The 22,916-nt window shown below is 36.8% G+C and overlaps 1 protein-coding gene across 1 annotated transcript in view; it reads right to left on the reverse strand.

The window, feature by feature from the left end:
* The window catches only part of METAP1D (methionyl aminopeptidase type 1D, mitochondrial), a 77,341-nt gene that overhangs the window by 4,432 nt on the left and 49,993 nt on the right, over positions 1-22,916 (reverse strand). The window contains 5 exon segments of the mRNA XM_004375511.2: positions 5,221-5,384; positions 9,409-9,451; positions 10,046-10,194; positions 11,558-11,707; positions 13,836-13,993. Of these exon segments, the coding sequence (XP_004375568.1) occupies positions 5,221-5,384; positions 9,409-9,451; positions 10,046-10,194; positions 11,558-11,707; positions 13,836-13,993 (664 nt within the window).

Here is a 22,916-nt window from a genome sequence, read left to right on the forward strand (position 1 = left end):
GGTGGGTCAGAGAAAAAGAGGAAGACCCTCAACGAGATGGATTGACACAGTGGCTGCAACAATGGGCTCAAACGTAGCAACGATTGTGAGGATGGCGCAGGACTGGGCAGTGTTTCATTCTGTTGTACATAGGGTCGCTATGAGTCAGAACTGACTCGATGGCACCTAACAACAACAACTGATTGGCAGGCATCACACTTATATCTTAAATGTGTGTTACAATGGCCATCTTCATTTTAATTTCTGATGAGAGGAGAGGAAGAAAGCCCACTCTGAGAAATGCTCCCCACATCATACCTCTCATTCTTCTTCATAAAAGAACCTATGCAATTACTAGGACGCTAAGATAACTGAGTGCATTCTCCTACAGCAATTTACTCCCTGGATCCTGCTGGAACCTTTGGTTATAGGAGTATCATAAAATGTATGTGTCACGGATGCAAAGGTCAGAGGATTTCACAGCCAGGTGGAAAGAGGGAAAGTACAGGACACATTTCCCTCAGTGCCTTGGCTGAGCACCATCTGCCCATCTCAATGCTTGACTGGTAGTTAGTTTTTAACACATATTTACTGGAACTAAAAGGGAGAATATCTCATTAATGTTCCTAATTACTGCTTCAAGTCATGTCCCTTCTACTATTTTGGGACACACGATTATTTAACCGATTGCAGGGTTTAAATCTTACTTCACAGAAACAACCCAAGAGACTTGTAGTAGGAAATCTCACTCCTCTGACACTAACACAAGTATTGGTAACACCACTTATGGCATGGAAAGGTAGGGCATATGTGACCCTCTTGGCTGGCATGGTGGGGAAAATGGGAAGAGCTGAGCAGGCAGGAGTGCCCAAGAAGTGCTCCCCCATACCAGCCATCGAGGCTATGACTTGTTTCTGTGCACAGCGGTCTTCATTGATGAAATCTGCCTTCTTTTTGCTGAAATCTACTGAAAAGAGCTCTCCAGGTATTAACTCTTCTGTTTTGATTTTCCTTAACTAAAAATTCTCTAAGACAGCACAACACCTACCCAGGAGCCTGAGCACATTTATGATGTGAAGCCCTTCATACGGAATACTTGTGGAGAAAGAAGAAAGGAAGTAGATATATGAAGGGAGTTTATAAACTAACTTTTAAATTATATTGTATTATTATATGTTTCAGTTATATTTATAGTTGAAGGAAAAATCTTTTAAGAAATTTTATCCTGTGACCATTTTCTTCAGTTCATCCAGTGACCATTTTCTTCAGTTTAATTCCCTTTCATGAGGCAGTTATATTCAATTGGAATGTTTATATAAATTAAATTACTTGATACATTTCAACTACTTTTTTATGACTAAGAATACGTTCTCCAAGAGGGTAGAGGAGTACTATATTTAAGTACATATTCTTATAAAAAATTGAAGATGTACACAGGAATAGTTTTATTACTGTTTTTACATGAATCCCAAACAACACTAATCTCCAAATGCATTGCACCTCTAATTAAAGACTCTCAAGGGACATCTGACTTTGTAAGTTATGAAATTTCACTTTAAGCTTTCCAGATTTTTATTTTAAGCAGTAGTTTTTGGCTGAAGGAATTCACAAGTTCAGGAATTCCTTCTAATGACAAGGAATGTTTAAGTACAATTAGTAATATTTTTGAAAGCCAACGACTGTTTTCCAAAAGAATGGCACTTTTTTTGTTTCAAACTGGATCAAAAATTACTGTATTTTTCTTACAATTGTGCTGAACTTTTATTTGAGGTTTTCTGTTTCCGAAAAGCAGACATGATGGATTGAAGTAAAAGATAATTTATTGCAATGCTTACTTTCATGTGCAGAGAGAAGCAGTGTAATTGTAATTTACAGTAGCTGTCAAGAAAAATCCATCACAGATGACATTAAAATGACTTATTTTGCCTGAGCCACTTATTGTTTAAATGTGCATAATCTAATAGAAAGAGATTATTTTTTTAAAATCTACTTTATATTGTTCTAAATTAATATCAAAACATATACTTATGAATTAAACATTGAAAACCATTTATTGATACTTTCATCATGACATTTACAACAATAAGTTTACATTATTTTTGATGGAACTGTCACATATTTGTGATGCATGAATCTATACATCCACAATATTCTCATATGTATAAATCTTATCATCTAGAGATAGTTACAAAAATACAGATTTAGAAATGTTTTAAAGTAAGTGGAGGTATAGCGAGTATAACACTGTAATCTAAAGATCACTAGCCATCCCTCATAAAGCGAAAGGGCACACAGAAAACTCTTTTCATTAAACTATTTTCACTGATATTTCTGCAGACATCACCCTATCGTTTAGCTTTCAGAGGAGAATTTCAAAATTTCCTATAAAGCTCTCTAGATTTTTGGCAACATAATAACACCAACAAAAGATGCGTGAATGTTCTTTTCATGGTGTGTCAGCAGAGAGAGGTTATGCAAAAGATGGTGAATATCTTAAAATAAACGAGACGGAGTTGAAAGGTGTTTGTAAACCTTCAGTTTGTAATGATTCCAAGTACTTTTTGCTTAAAGGTGGCAACTGTTTGTTTATTTACTCCCTTAAGATTTTGTCTGAATAAGAAAAGGCAAAATAATGGATGTCCAGAAACACTTGCTTTTAACGTACCGGAACAAACATTTGTTAGAGTCAGGGCCAGTTTCCTCCCCAGTAGCAGCCATAAGCCATCTAAATAATGAAATGTATTAGGGTAAAAGTAAAAAGTTCATTGTCTATTATTTTCCACATAGTTTTGTAAGTGCAGTTGTTGGGACTGAGCAGGTTTTCAAAGGAGCTTGTACATGCAAATTTGTACTCTGAAAACTGACCTTTGCATCCAGATAGCTAAAATCCAACGTCGCTTTCAATTCTACTCTTCTTCTTTTTTTTAATGTAGCTAGAATTAATGTAGTGAATATGTAATGAAATGCATTATCCTGCATGGAGATTTATCAGATTTTCCAACTGAATGCTATGCTTTGCTAGTACTAGCTGGAGTTCACCTGCATGTTGGTGTGGCGTGTGGCTCTTTTTTATAAAGAGTTAAGTCGTACACAAAAAAAGGGAACAAAGGTCAGCACCCAGCCGCCACTTGAATGTGAGATTTTTCTTTTTATTCCCCTTGATGTATACTAGGCTCTGTGTTATTAGTCTTAATGATGGAAAATTGTAGTGTTGATACAAATCTTTTTTTCAAAGTAGTAGGCGGGAGCTCCATTTGTTAGTAAGTTTTTTTGTGACTAAAAGCCACGGACAGTACATTTATGTAGCAGTAAAAGGCCTAGATGCTCTTTCCATAGCAGAGCTAATTATTCCTACTGTGACCTTACTGATCTAGCCTGTTCCTAGTACATCTCATCTGCACGCCTGTTCCTCTGTGTAGATGGTGTCAGAGAATATGAAAAACCCTATAATGAAACCATTTTCATGATGGAGAAAGGCTACTGGAGTTGCACTTGCTACAAAGAGGCTCAATTATATGAGTAATTGTGATAATTTTCTACATTCATAGCCTTCAATGGGGAAAAAAGAATGAGAGCCACAAAGGAAAATTACTTTAACAAGAAAGTACAGAGAGTAAAAATGGAAGAAGAGACAAAAAGGGGAAAAAATAACCAGAAAAAAAGTTTAAAAAATAGATCTGGAGGGAGGAATAGCGAGACAGGGAGAACAACAGAAATGCTCAAAAGCCCATGTGCAGCTGTGTTGCACAATTAAATTGAATTTTTTTTCTGCAGTTGATGAATGTGACTACTGCAAATGTGCCTCTGTAGTTAGCTATCATTTGTTGTTCCGTGACAGGAAAAGGATAATTACCTCTCAGAGAGAATCAAAGGCTGACATGCCCTTTAGACACAGCCATGAATGCAGAGCTCGATAGAATGCTTGAATAAGAATCTAGTGTTCTCTGCCCCCTTCTACTGAAGAATAAATTTTGTTAAAATGCAAGAGCACCACCAGTAAATTTGTTGAACCCTAGGTGTTCAAAAATATGAGGTGCATCTATCGACTCATCCCATTTGCAAAAATAAAACTGCATTTTGAATTCATTTCTATTATATTCATGGACAGTAAGATAGTGAGATATGCATTAAATTTCTTTTCCCAGTAGGGGTCTGATTCAACATTTCCTATGAAAGAACAGAGAGACACTATCCTTTTTTCCCAGGCTAGTTAGCCTATAATTTAAAACTGTCAAAAACACAATTTTGTTCAAAGTCTTCAATAAAAGCTTCTCAGATATAACCCAAAGAGATTTTACTAAAGTTTGATTCAGACACTGTTACAATATTTTTAAAGCTATAAATACATTTAACTGATATTTTACTGCCTTTTTTCTTAAAGTATTTGAAGGCTTACGGGGGAGGGGGGAAAGGCAGCATCTTTTCAAGGTGACTAAGCCTTCCATCCTTTAGGCAAACGGGAAGTATTCAATGGTTCATATTAATGAGAACAGTCCTTTAAAGGGAACCAGTGTGGTCATCTTTAACAAAACTCATTACGTACTTTTAAATGAAAACACATACTCTACATGTCTACTTCTGAACAGTTATGGAAAAAAAAATCTAAACATAGGTAACAGATTACAAAGAAAAGTCTTGAATTCAGAAAATACACATACACTCGAAAAGCAAGCCTTGTGCGGAAAATAAACAATAAACAATGGTTGACGAGAAAAAAGAACCAGAGCAAGAAAAAAGAAAAAAGAACAGAAGATCACTCTTCCAGACTGTTTGCTAATATACTAATTTGAAAACTAGGCTTGCTTGAGCTAACATTTTTTGTCTTTGTATCACAGGGATATATTTTGCTTCATTCCTTTATTAAAATCTAGCTTTTTTCCTGCCTTATCATCAGAGGACTGGGATATTTAGCCTTTTCTTAGGTACTTTCTTCCAGATTTGGTGTGATTTCGAGTAAAGGTGGTACACTGCAGACCACTGTGTTGGGCTGAAACTAAAGCAGCCATATAAATATTGCCTGCTGCTCCTATAAGGTTTTTTGCTGACCCTGGTATAATTCATTTTTAAAAAAAACCTTTTTTTAACCTAGGTAACAACACTGCAGTCTGGCAGTTCACATACTAATATCAGACTGAAATGATGGTTCTGAATCATAAAACATGTCATCAACTTTATATCAAGCCACCAATAACCTTTGTACCATTTACCAGCCCTCCCTTTACTTGTCAGTGTAGGGCTTACCTGATTGTGTTTCCAATTACAGAGAAGGGAGCCCCTGCTCTGCAAGCTGCAATTGCTTCATCTCTACACCTCCTGGCAACCTCCACTAACTTTTTACCACAGTCATCCACATTGCCCACCAAAAATGTTTCAGACGTGTCTCCATGGTAGCCACAGTAATAGACCTAAACACAGGGAGAAATTTTAAAATATTCCCATGTTTAAAAATCTACTCTCCTAAAGTATAAACTGTGTTCATTTATATATTTAGTAAATTCATGTGTTTCATCCTCTCAGGATTACTCTCAAGTTTACCTATAAAAAAAAAGATGTACAAACGCTGGAACCTCACAGAAATTAAAAAGATGAAACCATGCAGTGATCCTGCAACATTTAAAAATAAACAATGACAGCTACTTCAGCATGGTGATTAACAACACTACTGTAACAGTTTGATTCCTCACTTTAGTCTTTAGTTTTTATAGACCAAACTACACGTGCAAAAATTTACGACCAAAGATATTGATCCACAATTGCCACAAGAGCTTTGGAGAACCAAGATTTAGTTAACATAGTAAAACGTTTCTTTGGTGTCATGAAGGTTTACTAGATCTTTTATTTACCAGTTCTACACTTGGAAGTGATTTCTAAGGATGAGAAGAAATAAGATAGACATGTCAGTATTAAAACAGACAGGAAAATTTAGGTCTAAGAATTGAAGTGGCTCAACATAGAAATGAAACATGTTATAGAAAAATCCTATGTCTAGAAATGAAAACTTAATCAAATGTTCCAGATAGCAGAGTGTTAATAGAAAACACTACGCGTGGATTTTTATAGAATTAGAATATAACAAAACAAGCTTATGAGTAAAGTTATAGAAAACATAATTTTATCAGTCTTCAATGATTCAGATCTTGGAAGATGCCAGATTCATTATATGAATCAACGATTACCACATACTATAGTAAATACAGAAGGCAGAGGAGACTGGTTGAGTATTGATCCTTGGATGTATTGTGGAATTTACTATTTTGCATATTCTTCCTATCTACTTATTTTTCATAACTTTTCTTTCTCATGATGTAGAATGCAGAAGCTGTTAAAAAATATATTTATCTGAGCTTTTTGCCTGTTTTGATACTAAATTAATGTCTCAACTCTGTAAACTATTAAAAAAAAATCTGTGTGAGAAAAGTAGGGAAGGTCTTTATTACATCATCCTTTTTTTTTTTTTTCTTTTTAAAAAATTTCATTGTGGTAAAGTATATGTAACACAAACTTTGCCATTTTAACCATTTTAAATGTACAACTTATGACATTAATTGTATTTGCAATGTTGTGCAACCATCACCACTATCCATTTTCAAAACCTTTTCATCACCCCTAACAGAAACTCAGTATCCTTTAAGCAATAACTCCCCATTCCTCCCTCCCCCAGCCCCTGGTAACCACTAATATGCTTTCTGTGACTACGCCTTTGTCTATTCTAGATATTTCATATAGATGAGATTGTACAATATTTGTCCTTTGGTGTCTTATTTTACTTAGCATAATGTTTTCAAGGTTTATTCATGTATGAGAACTCCATTTCTCTTTAAGGCTGAATAATATTTCTTTGTATGTATATACTACATTTTGTTTATCCATTCATCGGTTGATGAACATTAAGGTACACCATTAGAAGTTTGGCTATTGTGAATAATGCTGCAATGAACTATGGTGTAAAAGTATCTATTAGAGTTCCTGCTTTCAAGTCTTTTGGGTATATACCTAAGAGTAGAATTGCTGGGTCTTATGCTGAACCTTTTGAGGAACCACCAAACCATTTTCTACAGTGGCTGTACCATTTTTACTTTCCCACCAGCAATGGACAAGGATTATAATTTCTCCACATTCTTGCCAACACTTGTTATTTTCCATTTTTCTGATTATTATATCTTACTTTTATAAGTCAGAAAACTAAGGCACAGACAAGCAACTTGACTAAGATTAGTGGCAGAACATAGAGGTAGATCTAGATTAATATGATGGATTACTGGCTTCTAGTTGAGTGTTTACTATATCAAATTGCCTTAATTATCTTGCAATAGAGTAGTATTTTATACATTTATTCCCATTTATAGTCCTTTGCAAGCCAGGAAAGTACAAGCTTTTACTTTACATACAATCATATAAAATTTGCTAAAGAAGAGTAATTATTCAAAAAATTTTGTAACTGTGAATATTTATATAACTGCTATTTAAGTTAAAAAAAATTTTCTAAAATCTCTATTTGTCTTTTCATATTGTTATTTGCTAGCCTTCTAAATGACTACTTGAAAGATTCAAAATATATGTAAATACAATACTTTTGAAAGTCTGTGGCAGTTATCTGTGCTTACTGCTTGTACCCACAACCTATTCTTGTTTCACACTTCATTTGTTTAACAAATATTTATTGAGCAAATACTCTGGGCATCACACTGTCTTTTCTTTTTTTTAACATTCAACTTTCAGGGGGGAAAGAAGCCTATTTTCTTGGGATATAAAATAAACGTAAATAATTATAAAATGTAATGAGTATTTTCTGATAAAAGTATAGGATCTGATAATGGAGTCCTTCATTTAATAACATATTTCATAAGAAAGACAATTTGTTAAGATCGTCTATATGTTTCCTTGACTCCTTCACATTTCTAGACTTGAGAGTACTTTACTTTGCTTTGTGAGTTCTGCAACTGTGAAATCATCTGGATGTTAAAAATGGAATTGTTTATTAAAAGTCTTTAGGAAACTTAGAAAATTGGATATTCTCTTTGAACACATTGAAAACAATAGGGAAGAGTATGATGATTTCATTCAAAGCAGCAATATTTTATTAGGAGGCAATTAGGTGAGACAATAAATGTAAAACCCTAAAATCAGATACAATCCAAAAGAAAAGTATATCATGAAAAAGACTTTTATTTCAGGTACACTTCATAAAATACCTCCTTCTACCTGATTCTGAGTTGGCAAGACACCAGTAGGATATATGTGCACCAAATGTTCAAGTATTCTAAGTAGGACAAAATGATACAGGAAATATCAGCAATAAAAGAACCTTTGGCTATACTTTCACACAAATTGATATGATGGAAAAAGGTTGAATTAATTTAAACAACTAAAAATCTGACTGATTTCAACTATTCGGTGCCTATTTCTACCTCATCCCCACCCCTACTTGAGTTTCATGGTTTGGATATAAAATGACTATTACTAAAAATATTTCCTCATTAATAGAAACTGTATTCCTTGACTGCTCCATCACAGCTAATTCTCATCAGATGTTAAATTTTATTTATTTATTTAAAAGATATTTATTCATCAACAGATGTATAAAATTTATGATCTACATACCCAAAGGCACCATTACAATTTTTTTAAAAAAATAAAACGAACTACTAAAGCATAGATAATTCAAGTTTGAGAATGATGAAAGGCTAAGAAAATTAGAAAAGGTTAGTGCTTCTACAATTTGAAGTTCCTGTGTAAAATTACTTAGGCTTGTTATTTAAAAGAAAGGCTATTAACCATTAGGTGAAAACTTAAGTCCACAGAGAAAACCACTCTGCTTGTATGTGTCGAGTTCAAGGCTCTCTATACCAGAAATGGAACACAACGTTACTTTCAGGGATTTTAATAAATCCAGGGAACACTGCTAGCAAAAGAGTTGCTGTCCAAATAGACTGACACACACAGGCCAATGTAGCCCCTAATGACAGAGTACGATAATGACAGGCCCCACTCAAAATCAGCAGGAAGAGGAAGATCAATCTTCGCAGAGTGAAGAAAAAATGCTGGCTTTCTTCATGTTAGCTCATCTCATACATATCTAGCTTTAGCAGCTGCCCAGTGCTGTGGTGCTCTGCATTAACCACACGGTGGATCAATAACAATTACACCTTCTCAAAAACATGAAACATAGCAGGATTGGGTTGATGTTTCACTTTAGGCCAACATTGATCTCAGTGCATCTGATTCCAGCCCTAAATTCAACTCAGGCCTGGGTTTACTTGGAATAAACACAGAGTTAAAGACAAAAAAGGAAACCAGCTGCTTGCGTCTGGGTCTAGAAGTAAACAGCACTTCCATCGGTGCAGTTCACATTTTCATTCTACTCTTCTTCCTGTTGCTACCAGCAATTCTGAAGTTGATCAAAGACTATTTTTTATATGATTTACTCACCGTGACATCAATGTTGATAATATCACCATCCTGAAGAGGTCGACTGAAACATAAACAGAAAAAAAATGGTGATAGATAGACCTCAATAAAAGGAAAATAAAAATAAATGCCTAATGACCATTGTCACAAAGCCCAACGAGTTCGCAATGATAATTTGGAGTGGAGGAGCAAAAAATGGGATACCTATGTCTAATCTTTAACTTTTGCCAGTCACAGTCATTTTCACAAGAAATACACAGTACAAAACATATTGCGATTATTTAAAAATCTACTATTCTTAAAAAGATGTACTTATTAGTTGCCTTAATTTTGCAAAGAGCCAAAACAATAGCTGATAACCAATATTTGCCAACGTTTGGGTTTTCACCATTCATGCGGTTAAACTCAAAGAAGGTGTAAGAACTATTTAATGCACAACCATTTCTTTGGATTACATACTGCTTTAAAAAAAACATTAAATGACAGTGTTATGTCCATTTAGAAGCAAAGTGCTTCAATATTTTTGTTTTACCGTAATCAACTTTAGAAGTTTGCAGGTGGGTTTCAATTAAACTAAAGTGTCTTTCAACATATGTTATAGATCTTAGTTTCATGTTTTAGCTTTCAAAGGAACAATATGTTATTAAGAAATGAGTACCTGTCGGGAATACCATGACATAGCACGTTGTTCACAGAGGTACAAACAGATTTTGGAAAACCTCCATAGCCTAGAGGTGAGGGATAGGCATTATGACTGATGATTTCCTGATGAACAAGAGCATCTACTTCTTCAGTTGTCATGTCAACCTAAAATATTAAATAAAGAAATTGTGCAGCGACAGTTGAAGATGTTTTCTATATTTATTGACTGTGCCTATAGCAACAGCACTTACGGATGAGATTATATAAATTTACTGCAATAAACTTGTGGACAATATCTTAATTAATTATGATTAATGTTAAAATCCTAAATTGTGCTTTTTGACATTTATTTGGGTATACGATTGTGTTATCGACTATTAGGAAATGGAAATTTCAAAATCTAGGGTCATTAAATCATCTGTGAGTCATTAAATGACATGACTGCCGATTTCAAAAATATGTTCTTAGGTAATTCCTTCCTCTTCATTAGTGGTTAGCACCCTGGGCTACCTGAAGGTACTCAGTTTAGATGACAAAGCTTCAAAGTAGGTCAACTTACACCTGTTTTCTCTGTGAAGGATTAACATGGGTTTTGCAACAGTGACATAGAGATTACAAATCTTCATTTTTAAAACTCAGTCTGATATATTTTGTAGAGATTTGGTTTTCACTAAACTTAATTCACTAAACTTAATGTCTAAATAAAGCAAACGAATTTAACAAAAAAAAAAAAAGATTTTCCCTCAGTAGAAGGTACACAATTGCCCCCAAACTAAAAGAAAATTAAAATTTTATGCAAGCATGAAGATTATCTCCATAAACTCATAAATCATAAAAAAAATCTAAAACAAAGTCTTTTATTTAACAATTATTTCTTCAATAATTTCCTTTGTGTTATTTTATGTTCACATTATTCTTAATTATCTTGCTTTAACAAGTTTATTAAACAGATGACACCAGAAAGGATTTCATCTTTGAGTCTCACTTCCTAAATCCTGCCCACCTTTTGGTAACTACAGGCCACATTTTCTCTTCTGAACCTAATGTGGCAGGGAGTTTCAGATTATTGTGAAAGAACTAAATCTTTTTGCACATAATTACATTGTTAGACTATCTACAGCTTTGTGTACTTGGTCTGATCTTCTTTGCAGAGATAATGCAAGAAAATAGGAGATAGAGGACAAGGTAGAGCAACTCTCCAGGCACACAGAAATAATGCAGTGAATTAAAGCACAAACTATAGACAGCAGTAAAGGGGCAGAAGTCAAAGCCGTCTGCCATTGATCAACTTGGATAGGCTGACTGAGCCAAAAGTATCTCCAGAATTCTGCTACTTAAAATTTAATTTGGATTTAATATCACCTCTTGAATATATACATAAAATAATAAAATCCCTTTCCCCCATCCCAAAGCCGTATTTAGTTTTTAATAGATTAGATGTACACAAAAGCAGGGCTAAAGGGGAAGGGAAGGAAAGGGGGTTTGCTGTCCCTTCTGCAAGTCCTTCTGAGGCTTGGTGAGACGTCACCTTTAAATTCTTCCCAGCCAGGAGGAGGACATGACGGGCCAGCTGACAAGCCTGACGAAGCCCTTGAATCTGATCTTCATTCTTAACTTCTATGCTGTCTCCCCAGTCGGGTACAATGCCTGTCGTCACATAGTCTGGCTTCTTTATGTGCTTGAGGAAAAAGCATTGAGAATGAAGATCAGAACCCAGCACACGACAATGCTATCATTTTCTCGGACACAGCCTCCTGCTTCATGGAGCTCTGCCCTTCCTGCCGGAGCACCGACCTCCCTAAGCCAGCACAACAGACCCTCCAGGCTGTCCCTAGTTCCTTCCCCTGCCCTTTTGAACTTAACATTGCCTGTTAGTGCTGCCTCTGGATGGTCCCTTAACCTTATCGTGCTTTGAGTCAAGTTGGACTGAAGTAGACTTCTGGTCAAAACAAACAGTAGTTTTCTTTTCTTCCTCCTCACAACCCAGATAGAAACATATTGTCACTGATGAAAAATAGCACCAAGCTTCCAAACTGCCAAATGGCTAATTAAGGGCACTTTCATCTTCTTACCACAAATTGAAATTTATGCAAAAGATTGCTCACAACATCATCTCTCAATGAATTTATGTAAAAAGGCTGACTGTCAAGTCCATTGAAGCCTATTACACATACACTTTTCTTACACTTTTGGAACCATACCCAAACTAAGGGAGTGTGTATGTACGTGTGTGTGTGCAGGGGGGGAGGGGGATAGGGATGGAAAGACAGAAAATAAAACAGCCTTCTTTTCTTTTTCTTTTTTTTCCAAGTACATAAAACTACCTAGAATGGTACCATCATTTGCCAAAAAAAAAAAAAAATCCCAAAAAACACCAAACACTCAACTCTGATCACCCTTGTAGAATATTCTATACTACTTACTTAAATCCATGGGCAGAGCTCAGAAAATAAATAATATTTTATACACAGAGCTTCCTTCAGACCCAAGGTTTTATACAGCTCTTTACACTATTTATAGAAACCGCTACATAAGCATTGTTGACTCGTACACAAAAAGGCCACACAGTAGTTTGGGATAGGAAGCTGAGGGAGATAACACTCACTATTCAATTGAAACATCAAAGAACTCTGGAAGGGCTGAGGTTAGAGATCTCCTCTTTGTGAAGGGCATCATGTAGGATTTGAGGGCCTTTGCTTATTCTCATGTTCAGATGGGCCTTTCTAACACAGGTACCACCATAACCCGGCTTCCCACAGCGCAGCTCTGGAGGAGCATTGACTCTCCCAGAGCGTCACCCCCAGGGCTCATCAGGCTTCCCCCAAAGAGTGTGCACTTTACTCCGTGATCTCGTGAGGTTATTGCTACAGGCAGAAGGGCTGTAGGGTCGTCACTGAACTTCTAAAACAATACTTAGTCATCTCTCTGGAGATTTCTTTTCCTTTTTGACTAAGAAAATAAATGTCACTTTTGTGAGTAATACCAAGTGCTCGCCCTCGATCTGAAGGCTGGACCTCAATGGAGCAGGAATGTGCTCTGGGCTCTGGTGGCACTTCTGCTTGTCAGCCTTTGCCACAGAAATGCTCCACTCACCTTCAGGGAGTATAATATACTTAATGTGGACTCACAGTAAAAAAAAAAAAAGCTTAAAAAGGGGAAGCAGGTGATCTTTTGTGACAAATCTATATATTTTTTTAGCTATTCTTGTTCTTCCCAAATAATTCACACACCTCCTTTATATTGCATTTTGAAAAATGGCTAGACTGCCTTTCTACAGAATTGAAAGCTCTGAAAAAAATATTAAGAATGCTCTGAGACATTTTATTTAATTTACCCTAAAGAATGATTCAAAGACAGCATGATCAATAACATGGAAACTGTAAGCGCAGGCTTTAGAAAAAATATCTAGTGTAATGGTTTCAAGTAATCTCTCTTGAGAAATCTTAATTTCATAGTCAAATTTTTTTCCTCTAAAAAAGTTAGGAAACTACATATGTGTTGCTTTATCTTCATGTTAGAAATTTCATATACAAAATTCCATGATAGAAAATTTAATTCTAAATGAGCTAAGTAGTTGCAAATAGAAGCTCAGAGCTTTGTTTTTTTTATTTTTTAAAGAATTAATGTACAGAATTGCGGGATGTTAAAATTTCTCACATCAGGTGCTTGTGTTTTAAATCACAAACCAAGTTTAAAATTTATGATTCAAATGCCCTAGAAATCAAAAGTGCAACAGCATTTGATCGCTTCTACAGTCAACCTTTATACTGGCTGGAAAAAGTAGCAGATGAAAGGTAATACAGTACCTTAGGGACTGGATGAGCTGGAGAAACTGCAGCCGGCAAAACTATACTGTGTGAAATATCTCTTTGTCTCCGGAACAAGAAATTTCTTCTTTGTTGACTGCCGGACTGCTTGTGTGAGTAGATGTGATTGAGTGGTGAAGAGAAAATTCTGTGACAACCTATGAGCAGAAATAGACATACTTTAAGTAAAAAAACCTAACATAGTGCTGTGCTTTAAGATGTTGTGTTGTTATCTATTAAATTATTATTCTAATCCTTTACTGGCTCAAAAAGGAAAAGCCCCAAATATTAGAAAGGAAAGCAGTGGTATTCTGAGTTCCAGTACAATAGTAGCACAGCTTATTTATTAGCTAATACCATGTTTACATAAATGTTTGGCAATGGAAAACTCTAATGGGAAACAAACATATAGAAACATCTGCTAAGAAACAGGTCTATAAAAGAAAAAAAATTTCTTCTGCGGTACCTTATGCGGCAATGTCCAGGATGACCCTGGATTCAGGGCACTGTTTTGATGGCTTTATACTTTTTAAAGCCGTTTTATTTTCAAGAAACACGGACAAATTGCCAACTGCACTTTTTGCCCTCCATAGGATTACTACTCTGTGTTAAGTTCATGTGCAGTGAAGCATTATACTGAAATTCATTGTGATGAATGCTCAAGTCAGATAAAGACCAAATGGCAAAAATGTAGGGTGTAACCCCTAAAGAAAATGAACACAGGGTACTAAAGTACCCACAATAGGAATTTAGAAATATCTATCAAAATTTTAAATGCACACGCCCTTTGACTCAGCAATTCATCTTCTAGACTTGATCCTGTGGATATTATCATGGATGGATGCAATGATGAATGTATAAAGATGTACCCTCATTGCAGCATTGTTTGTAGTAGTAAAAAAAAAAAGAGAGAAACAACCCAAATGTCCATCAGTAGGGAACTGGTTAAATATATTACGGCATACCCACAAAACAGAAAACTATGGAGTCTTTAAAAAGAATAAGCTAAATCACATCTCTACGTATTGATATGGAAAGAGGTCATATATTGTTAGGGAAAAAAGGTGTTGAGCAATATGTATAAATAAGCCTATCAATGTAAAAATGTCTATACATTTATATAAGCTTGTATATGCCTATACAATTTCTGAAAATCAATATTCATCAATAGTGGTTATTTTTAGAGCCTATGATCAGGCTGGGTGTTAGAAGGGAGACCTCTTGATTTATTTAATTTTCTTCTATACTGTTAGATTTTTTTAAAACCATCTACTTGCATGACTTCTATAATTAAAACAATAGTTCAAAAATTTTTCAACAAGCCACAACTGCATGACAGAACATTTTAAAGAGCAATGGCCTAGAGAAGGGGTCAGCAAACTATAGCCTAAGGGCCAAATCTAGCTGCTGCCTGTTATTGTACAGCCCATAAGCTAAAAATGAGTTTTACACTTGTAAATGGTTGGAAAAAAAATTCTGTGACGTGACATTATACTAAATTCAAATTTCAGTGCTCATAAATATAAGTTATCTGGAACATAGCCATGCTTATTCACTTACAGTTGTCTACGGCTTTTAAGCTATTGTTATGAATTGAATTGTATCCCCCCAAAAATGTGTGTCAACTGTATAGTCCGTGATTCCCAGTATTATGTGATCGTCCACCACTTTGTCATCTGATGTGATTTTCCTATGTGTTGTAAATCCTACCTCTCTGATGTTAATGAGGTAGGATTAGCAGCAGTTAATGAGTCAGGACTCAATCTACAAGATTAGGTTGTATTTTTGGTCAATCTCTTTTGAGATATAAAAGAGAGAAGCAAGCAGAGAGAAGGGGTACCTCATACCATAAGAAACAAAAGGCAGGAGGATAGCGTGTCCTTTGGACCCAGGGTCCCTCCGCTGAGAAGCTCCTTGACAGGGGAAGATTGATGACAAGGATCTTCCCCCAGAGCCAACAGTGAGAGAAAGCCTTCCCCTGGAGCTGGCACCCTGAATTTGGACTGTAGCCTCCTAGACTGTGAGAGAATAAATTTCTCTTTGTTAAAGTCATCCACTTGTGGTATTTCTGTTATAGCCCCACTAGATAACTAAGACAGCTATAATGGCAGAGTTGAGTAGTTGTGACAGAGACCATATTGCCCATGAAGGCTAAAATATTCACTATCTGGTCTTTTACAGACAAAGTCTGCTGACCTCTGGTCTAGGGCACTGGTTCTCAAAATGTAGTACTCAGACCAGCAGCATTAGCATCACATGGGAAAGAGATGCAAATTCTCAGGTCCTTCCTCAATCTATTGACCCAGAAACTCTTGGTGAATCTGTGCTTTCACAGTCCTCGTGTTGATTCTGATGCCCACTCAAGTTTGAGAACCACTGGCCTAGAGTAACATTTCAGCGGTGAAACATAATGGAAACATGTACTGCAGGTGAGTACTGGCCCTCAAACTCAAGATCACTAATTGAATTGAAAAAAGGCACTGATACAAAGCCCAGTGATTCAGTGTCATAAATTTCACTAAATTATGTTCTTTCGTAAAGTTGAACGTAACATTGAATCAAACTTACACAGGTGTTTTAGGTATCATTTTAAACAATTCTAAACACCAGACAAAATGCCAGTAATACAATTTCTTTAAAAAATTAATTGCTGATAAAGTACAATACTTCCCTAAAGAAAACATCACCAGCCCAAGGATTGACAGGTGGTATATGAGGGACAGGTTGGTGTTCAGAAGCCTGGACTCGCCTCAGCTCTACCCCTTGTTAGCTGTGTGACCCTGATCAAGTTTCTTATTTCGAGTCAGGTGAGCATTAATTGGAATAAGGTATGTCAAAGTGCCTTGTATTTAGTGGTTGCCCAATAAATGATAGTTTCCTTAAGAGTATTTGAGAGGTAAAATGGGGAAAAAAAGAGGCTTCACGATAGTTTCTAACACTGGGAACATATTATGTGTCAGTTACTATACTATACTATTCTCCACAAACTATATTAGTTCTCTCACAGGTATGAGAGAAAATGAGCTAACACACATAGAAACATTCAGAGAATGTAAAAAGCATCATAAAATAATAAAATTGCTATTATTAAGTTGTTTATCCCAAAGTGGTGGTGGGTTGACTTAATCTATGCATTCTCTCAAGCCAAGCTCCCTTTGCTGACCAAATGTATGCTTCCGCAAGGTGGCTGACAGAAGCTAACTGGTCTGCAGATATGAAATCGAAAATCTGGGTCCCAGCTAAGGCAGAAGAAAGACTTATGTGAAATCAATCCAATCAATGCAGTTAGGGGGCCCCCCTAACTGCATCTCTAGGTAGCAGTGCATACATGACAAAAACACAGTGTTTCCATTACAAGGGAAGTGTGTATTATGATTACTATTAATAATGACAAAAATAATAGAAATAGTAATTTAAAAAAAAAAAAAAACCCTGTTGCCATCGAGTCCATCCTGACTCATAGCAACCCTATAGGACAGAGTAGAACTGCCCCATAGGGTTTCCAAGGAGCAGCTGGTGGAAATGAAGTGCCAACCGTTTGGTTAGCAGCTGAGCTCTTAACCACTGTGCCACCAGGGCTCCAGTAATGAGAATAGTGGCTAACATTTAAATAGATATTTCCTTCGTGTTAAGCACAGTGCTAAAAAAATAAAAACCAAACCCACTGCCCTTGAGTCGATTCCAACTCATAGTGACCCTATAGGACAGGGTAGAACTGACCCATAGAGTTTCCAAGGCTGTAATCTTTACAGAAGCAGACTGCTACATCTTTCTCCTGCAGAGCAGCTGGTGGATTCAAACTGTCAACCTTTAGGTTAGCAGCCAAGTGCTTAACCACTGTGCCACGAGGGCTCCTAGCACAGTGCTAGGTGTGCTCTCTATACTATCTCTGGTCCTTACCAGCCCTGCTAGGTAGGCAGGCATCTATTAACATCACTGTTTTACAGATGAGGAACTAAGGCTCAGAAGAGTTACGTGAGTCCCCATACTCACACCTCTGGTGAACAACGAGCCCGAGCTCAAGCCCCCTAAGTCCAAATCCAAGACAGTCTCTGACATTTGAACCGATTTCAACATGGTAGAGGGGCACTGTAAGCTCTATTAGCTGGCATGCTTTGCTGTATAATGTGCTTTTTTCAGGGATTAAATTTTGATGAAAAAAATTGCTTTCGTCATGTAAAATGTAAATGCCATGGGACCAGCTAACATTTAGAATGAAGGTACTTTTCATGAAAATTCTTAGAAATTATCTAATTGGGAGGCATTGTGGTAGAGTGAAAAATACCATGAGCTTTGAAATCAGACAGGCCTGAGTTACCAAGCCTTCTGAGCTCCACTTTCTTCACTGTTACAATAGGAACAGTAGTGCTTTCTTCACCACTAGGCTGTTGCAAGCGTTAGCTGAGAAAACAAATGATATATGTCAACAATCTCACCCAGGTTCAATTCCAGGCCAGCGCATCTCCTACGCAGCCACCACCTGTCTGTCAGTGGAGGGTTGTATGTTGCTATGATGCTGAACAGGTTTCAGTGGTGCTTCCAGACTAAGACAGACTAGGAGGAAAGAGGCCTGGTGATCTACTTCCAAATAATTAGCCAATGAAAACTGACCATGGGGATGGTGCAGGACCGGGCAGTGTTCAGTTCTATTGTGCATGGGGTTGCTACGAGGCAGCTAAAAACATCATCTAAAAAAAAAAAAAAACAGGTGCTCCATAAAAGTTATTTTTTTTCATTTCCCTTCTCAACTCTTCAACGTGTTCACCTGCGGAGCCTCTAGTTGTTCTTTCATTCAGTGATGACTTACTGAACTCCTACTATATGCCATGCTCTGGACACAGGGAATACAGTGGTGAACAAGACGACAAGGTCCCTGCTGTCACAGAGCTTACGTTCTTATGGTGGGAGGTAGGCAATAAGCAAGTAAACAAATACATTAGATTATAGCAGAGGGTGATATGTGTGATGAAAAAGTGCCAGAGTGACACAGCCCTGGCTGGCACCTTGGAGCCAACGCTCTGCTCCTGGTCATTCCAAGAGCTAACTGCGCAGCCTTGAGCAACAACAACAGTGAACATTGATGGAAAGCTTTCTGGTGCTAAGTTCTGTGCTGAGTGCTCAGCAGACCTATCTCACTGAGATACAGAAGGCTTAGGAAAACGAGGGAGTTGGGCTTCACAACCTTTAAGGTCTTTTCCAGCTCTGACATTTGTGCTTTCACCCAGCAACGTTTGCTTGAGCATGCTATGTCCCAGGCAATGGGATGATGTAGCCTCCGATCAATTCTAGGACTCCTGATTTTTTTCAGTGCAGCTGATTACATGAAAGAGAGATCATCTTTATCAGTATTATCAAGTTCAAGTACACAGTCATTATAGGGGGAATCTTTTCTATATACTTAAACTTGAGGCATGAAGTCATCAAGCCTCTACTAGGATATCTGGATGAGGCTTTTGAGATATCACTTTTAGGATGAACGGTGTTGCCAATGTACCTGTCCTGCCAAATGAGAGGCTCACGGCTGACAAGATGCAGGAACACCTACAAATGACTGGGTGGCAAAATTCTAAACATCAGGAATACAGCCTGAACATACTCAATCTGTTGACAATTATGTTTCTGTAGTGTACTCAGCAATTCCACTTTCATAAGATACTTTTGTATTTGAAGTGAAATCTTTCATTTCAATCTGATAAAAGACACCCTATAAATGTTGTCACAAGGTAACAGGATAATAAGGTACCACACCATGTTTATTCCACTAACTATTCATTACAAACCAAAAAAAAAAACCTAATGTTTTTACAGGTGAAACCAAGACATGGGCTTAAATCAATAAATGCGTTTACAAGATAATGGTCCTCCAATTAACCAGGCAAAAAAAAAAAAAAACAAACAAAGTGGCGGGGGGACCCTCAACCCTGTTTATCATATTGTCATTAATAAGTAGTAATTAACAAATTTTCCAACCACAGAGTGAGCACAATTAAAATCTCCATTCCCCATTATATTCAGGGACATGGAAGGGACACCCAAATGACTTCTAGGAAAAGTCTGTTGGATTTCCTATACATTTCCTTTCTTTATAAAAGCATCACCCTTAGGAGTCCCTGGGTGGCGCTGGGCTACTAACTGAAAGGCTGGTGGTTGGAAGCCACCAGAGGTGCCTTGGAAGGCAGGCCTGGCAGTCTGCTTCTGAAAGGTCATGGCCTTGAAAACCCTGTGGAGCACAGTTCTACTTTGCAACACATGGGATTGGAATCAAGTCCACCGCAATTTTCTTTTTCCTAATACGTACTTTATTATACTTACATCTAACTTCCAAGTTGCTACCATCAACATTACAGCTTATCTGATGCACGATATCGATCATCAGAAGCAGGAAAACCAACCAGGCTCCCATCAGCCACATGGCTGGCCTCTCCGTCTTCTGCACTATAATTCACCCAGAACCCACAGCAAGCCTTTTGTTAAATCTGTTTTGGGGAAACAAGATTCAGGGGTGTACTAATTACTGAAAAGACAAGTTGACAAATCTGAGTTTAGGAGACCCTGGTGGGAAATCATCAGAAACCTCAGGAGAGAAAGAGAGCCCCAGATCAGCAAAGGGTTGCTTTATACTAATTGGATCTTGAAAGAGATGCTCGTAGTAAGCGCGGTTACTGTTGATCATATAACAAAAACTCTGTATAGGGTTTTCTTAGACAGTAAATCTATACGTTATTTGTTATGAATCCTAGAATATTTACTGTTATCAAAGGTAATAAGAAGAATTATTTTCAGTGTCGCAAAAATTCTATCAGCGCCTAGTTTGAGCTGAACGCGGAAAATTACAGGCAACTGCTTCTCTCCCTCCATGGAGGAGTATGCCGTGCGGCCTGCATGTCTTTTGAAATTACTATATGTCCTCAGGATCCTGCAGCATATACTTCATACTTCAAATTTGTATTTGTAATGTAAATCTAGGGTATGGTTTTAAATATTTTCATATTCAGCAATAACATCAATTTCTAAAAGCTGCATTTTATTTCCCTCTGCAGATTAAGACTGAAAGGTGGGATTACAGAATTCAAGCAGGATGGAGGGAGGAATTCATTTTAAATAACTAATGTTGCTGCACACAACATGCCCTATATTTATTGGCCTCTTACTCAGGGTCCATTTTAATTGTTATCTGCTCATGCATTCTATACCACATAATGAACCGCTTCCATTTCACCCACTGAGCACTGGCTTTGTATGTGTACCTCTACTAATGACCCTTAATTAAGTCAATTTACCCTTGAAAATGCGAGTTTTCTTTTGGTCAACAAGTATTTTTAAGGGAGAGGTCTGAATGAACTTTCAAAAAGACATTTAAAATGCTTATTATTTTAAGCAGTTGTAAAACGGAACAAAGTACGTTTGTACTCAAGTGTGAGCTGCCAACACCTATATTTTTCATTGTACGTTTCCAGGGAAGCACTTTTCCCCTGCAGTATGTCATCAATCCTCAGATATGCTATATTTCAGAGGTATCAAGTATCTGGGTAGAAAACAACACAATAAGGTAGCCTGGCACTACTTTACATTAGCTAACAATGTCAACCAGAGATAATATGTAATTTAAAAGACACCCTGTAAAATGTCTCGGTGAATATATTTTTTCATAATGATCAGCAAATGCCAAAGTCTGGTAACAAAACTATTATTTATAGCATATTAACATCTAATTGATTTTACAAATGGAGGCAATTATTTTGGATGAAAGGAGGATTGCCTGCCAGATTTAAATGATTTATGATTACCAAGAGAGAAAACAACAATGTTTTGCTAATTCATTTTCAAATAGGGCTCTTACACTCATTGATGGTTTTAATTTTAAACCAAATGACTTGCTTAAATAATACATTAACTTTAAAAAAGGCAACTTTGTGACAATAATCTGAGATATTCTTAACTGTTTAAAAACATTGCTTCCTACAGTAGGTTCAGAAGGGACACATCATAGGAATACATTTTCAAGGTGCCGATTTAGAACCATGGAAGATCACACTTCATGAACTCCAGCCAATTATCCAGAGTAGGAGGACAGGCTCTTAAAGCACTGTCTGCCTCAAGACCAAAAGCGAACACTGCAAATGCACCCATGCCTTCTATCTCTTGACCTAAAACACTGTCTGCTTGATAGGTTTGATAACTTGCACAAACTGTAGTGAGAGGAAAATTAAATAGTCTGCATCACTCGAGATAGCTCTCTTATTGATTTTTATAATCTACTACTAAGATGTACACAGTTCACAAATAAACGAGGAAGATTGAAGGTTCCTTCCAATTTCAAGGAGACTATAAAGCAGAAGAGAAGCTCACATTTCACAAGAAATAACCTGTGCATTTGTGGAAGGAGAAAAACAAGTAGGGGAATGCCCCAGGCTGAAGCAGATACTGATTGGGCAAAGCTAAAGGACAAGGGCCCTTGAAACTAAACAAAAGCAAATTCATTCTGTTGACAGATGTTGATCACATCAAAGCAACAAGGAACTCTCCCAACTCCCAAATTTTTTAAACAATTAATATCTCTCTACAGTCTACACAATGAGGACAAAGTAAGGTTTTTAGACCAATCATAATAAACACTATTAATCTTGTTTTTAAAAGTTTCAGCTCACTTAAAGACTATTCTTGTGTGTTTTTTGCTATGGGCTTCTCCAAACAGTGGTTTATTCATTCCCATGGACATGTCTGGGAAGCCAAGCTGGCCATGCCATCAGCCCCTTACTTCCAGGGGTTAACTACTCTGGCTGCCAAATAAAATACAGAGTGAGCCATGTAATTATGGAGACAGTCAAAGGGCAGGCTCTATTTTGAAATCTATTTGCACAGACAAGGTCTTCCAATTGAGCTTACAGGAAACAAGCTGGTAAAGAGTCTCCTTTTCCCCAGATGCTTTCCACACTCTTTCTCCAATTCAGGAAATCATGGATACGGACACCATTCACCACTGCTTCCTGGATTTCAAGCTAAGATGCCATTACAGAGAGAAGAGTAGATCTGTTTCACAAACCATATATTTAAAAAAAAAAAAAAAATTTTTTTTTTTTT

Source organism: Trichechus manatus, unplaced genomic scaffold (assembly GCF_000243295.1).
Source record: "Trichechus manatus latirostris isolate Lorelei unplaced genomic scaffold, TriManLat1.0 scaffold00037, whole genome shotgun sequence".
Taxonomy (NCBI): Eukaryota; Metazoa; Chordata; class Mammalia; order Sirenia; family Trichechidae; genus Trichechus; species Trichechus manatus.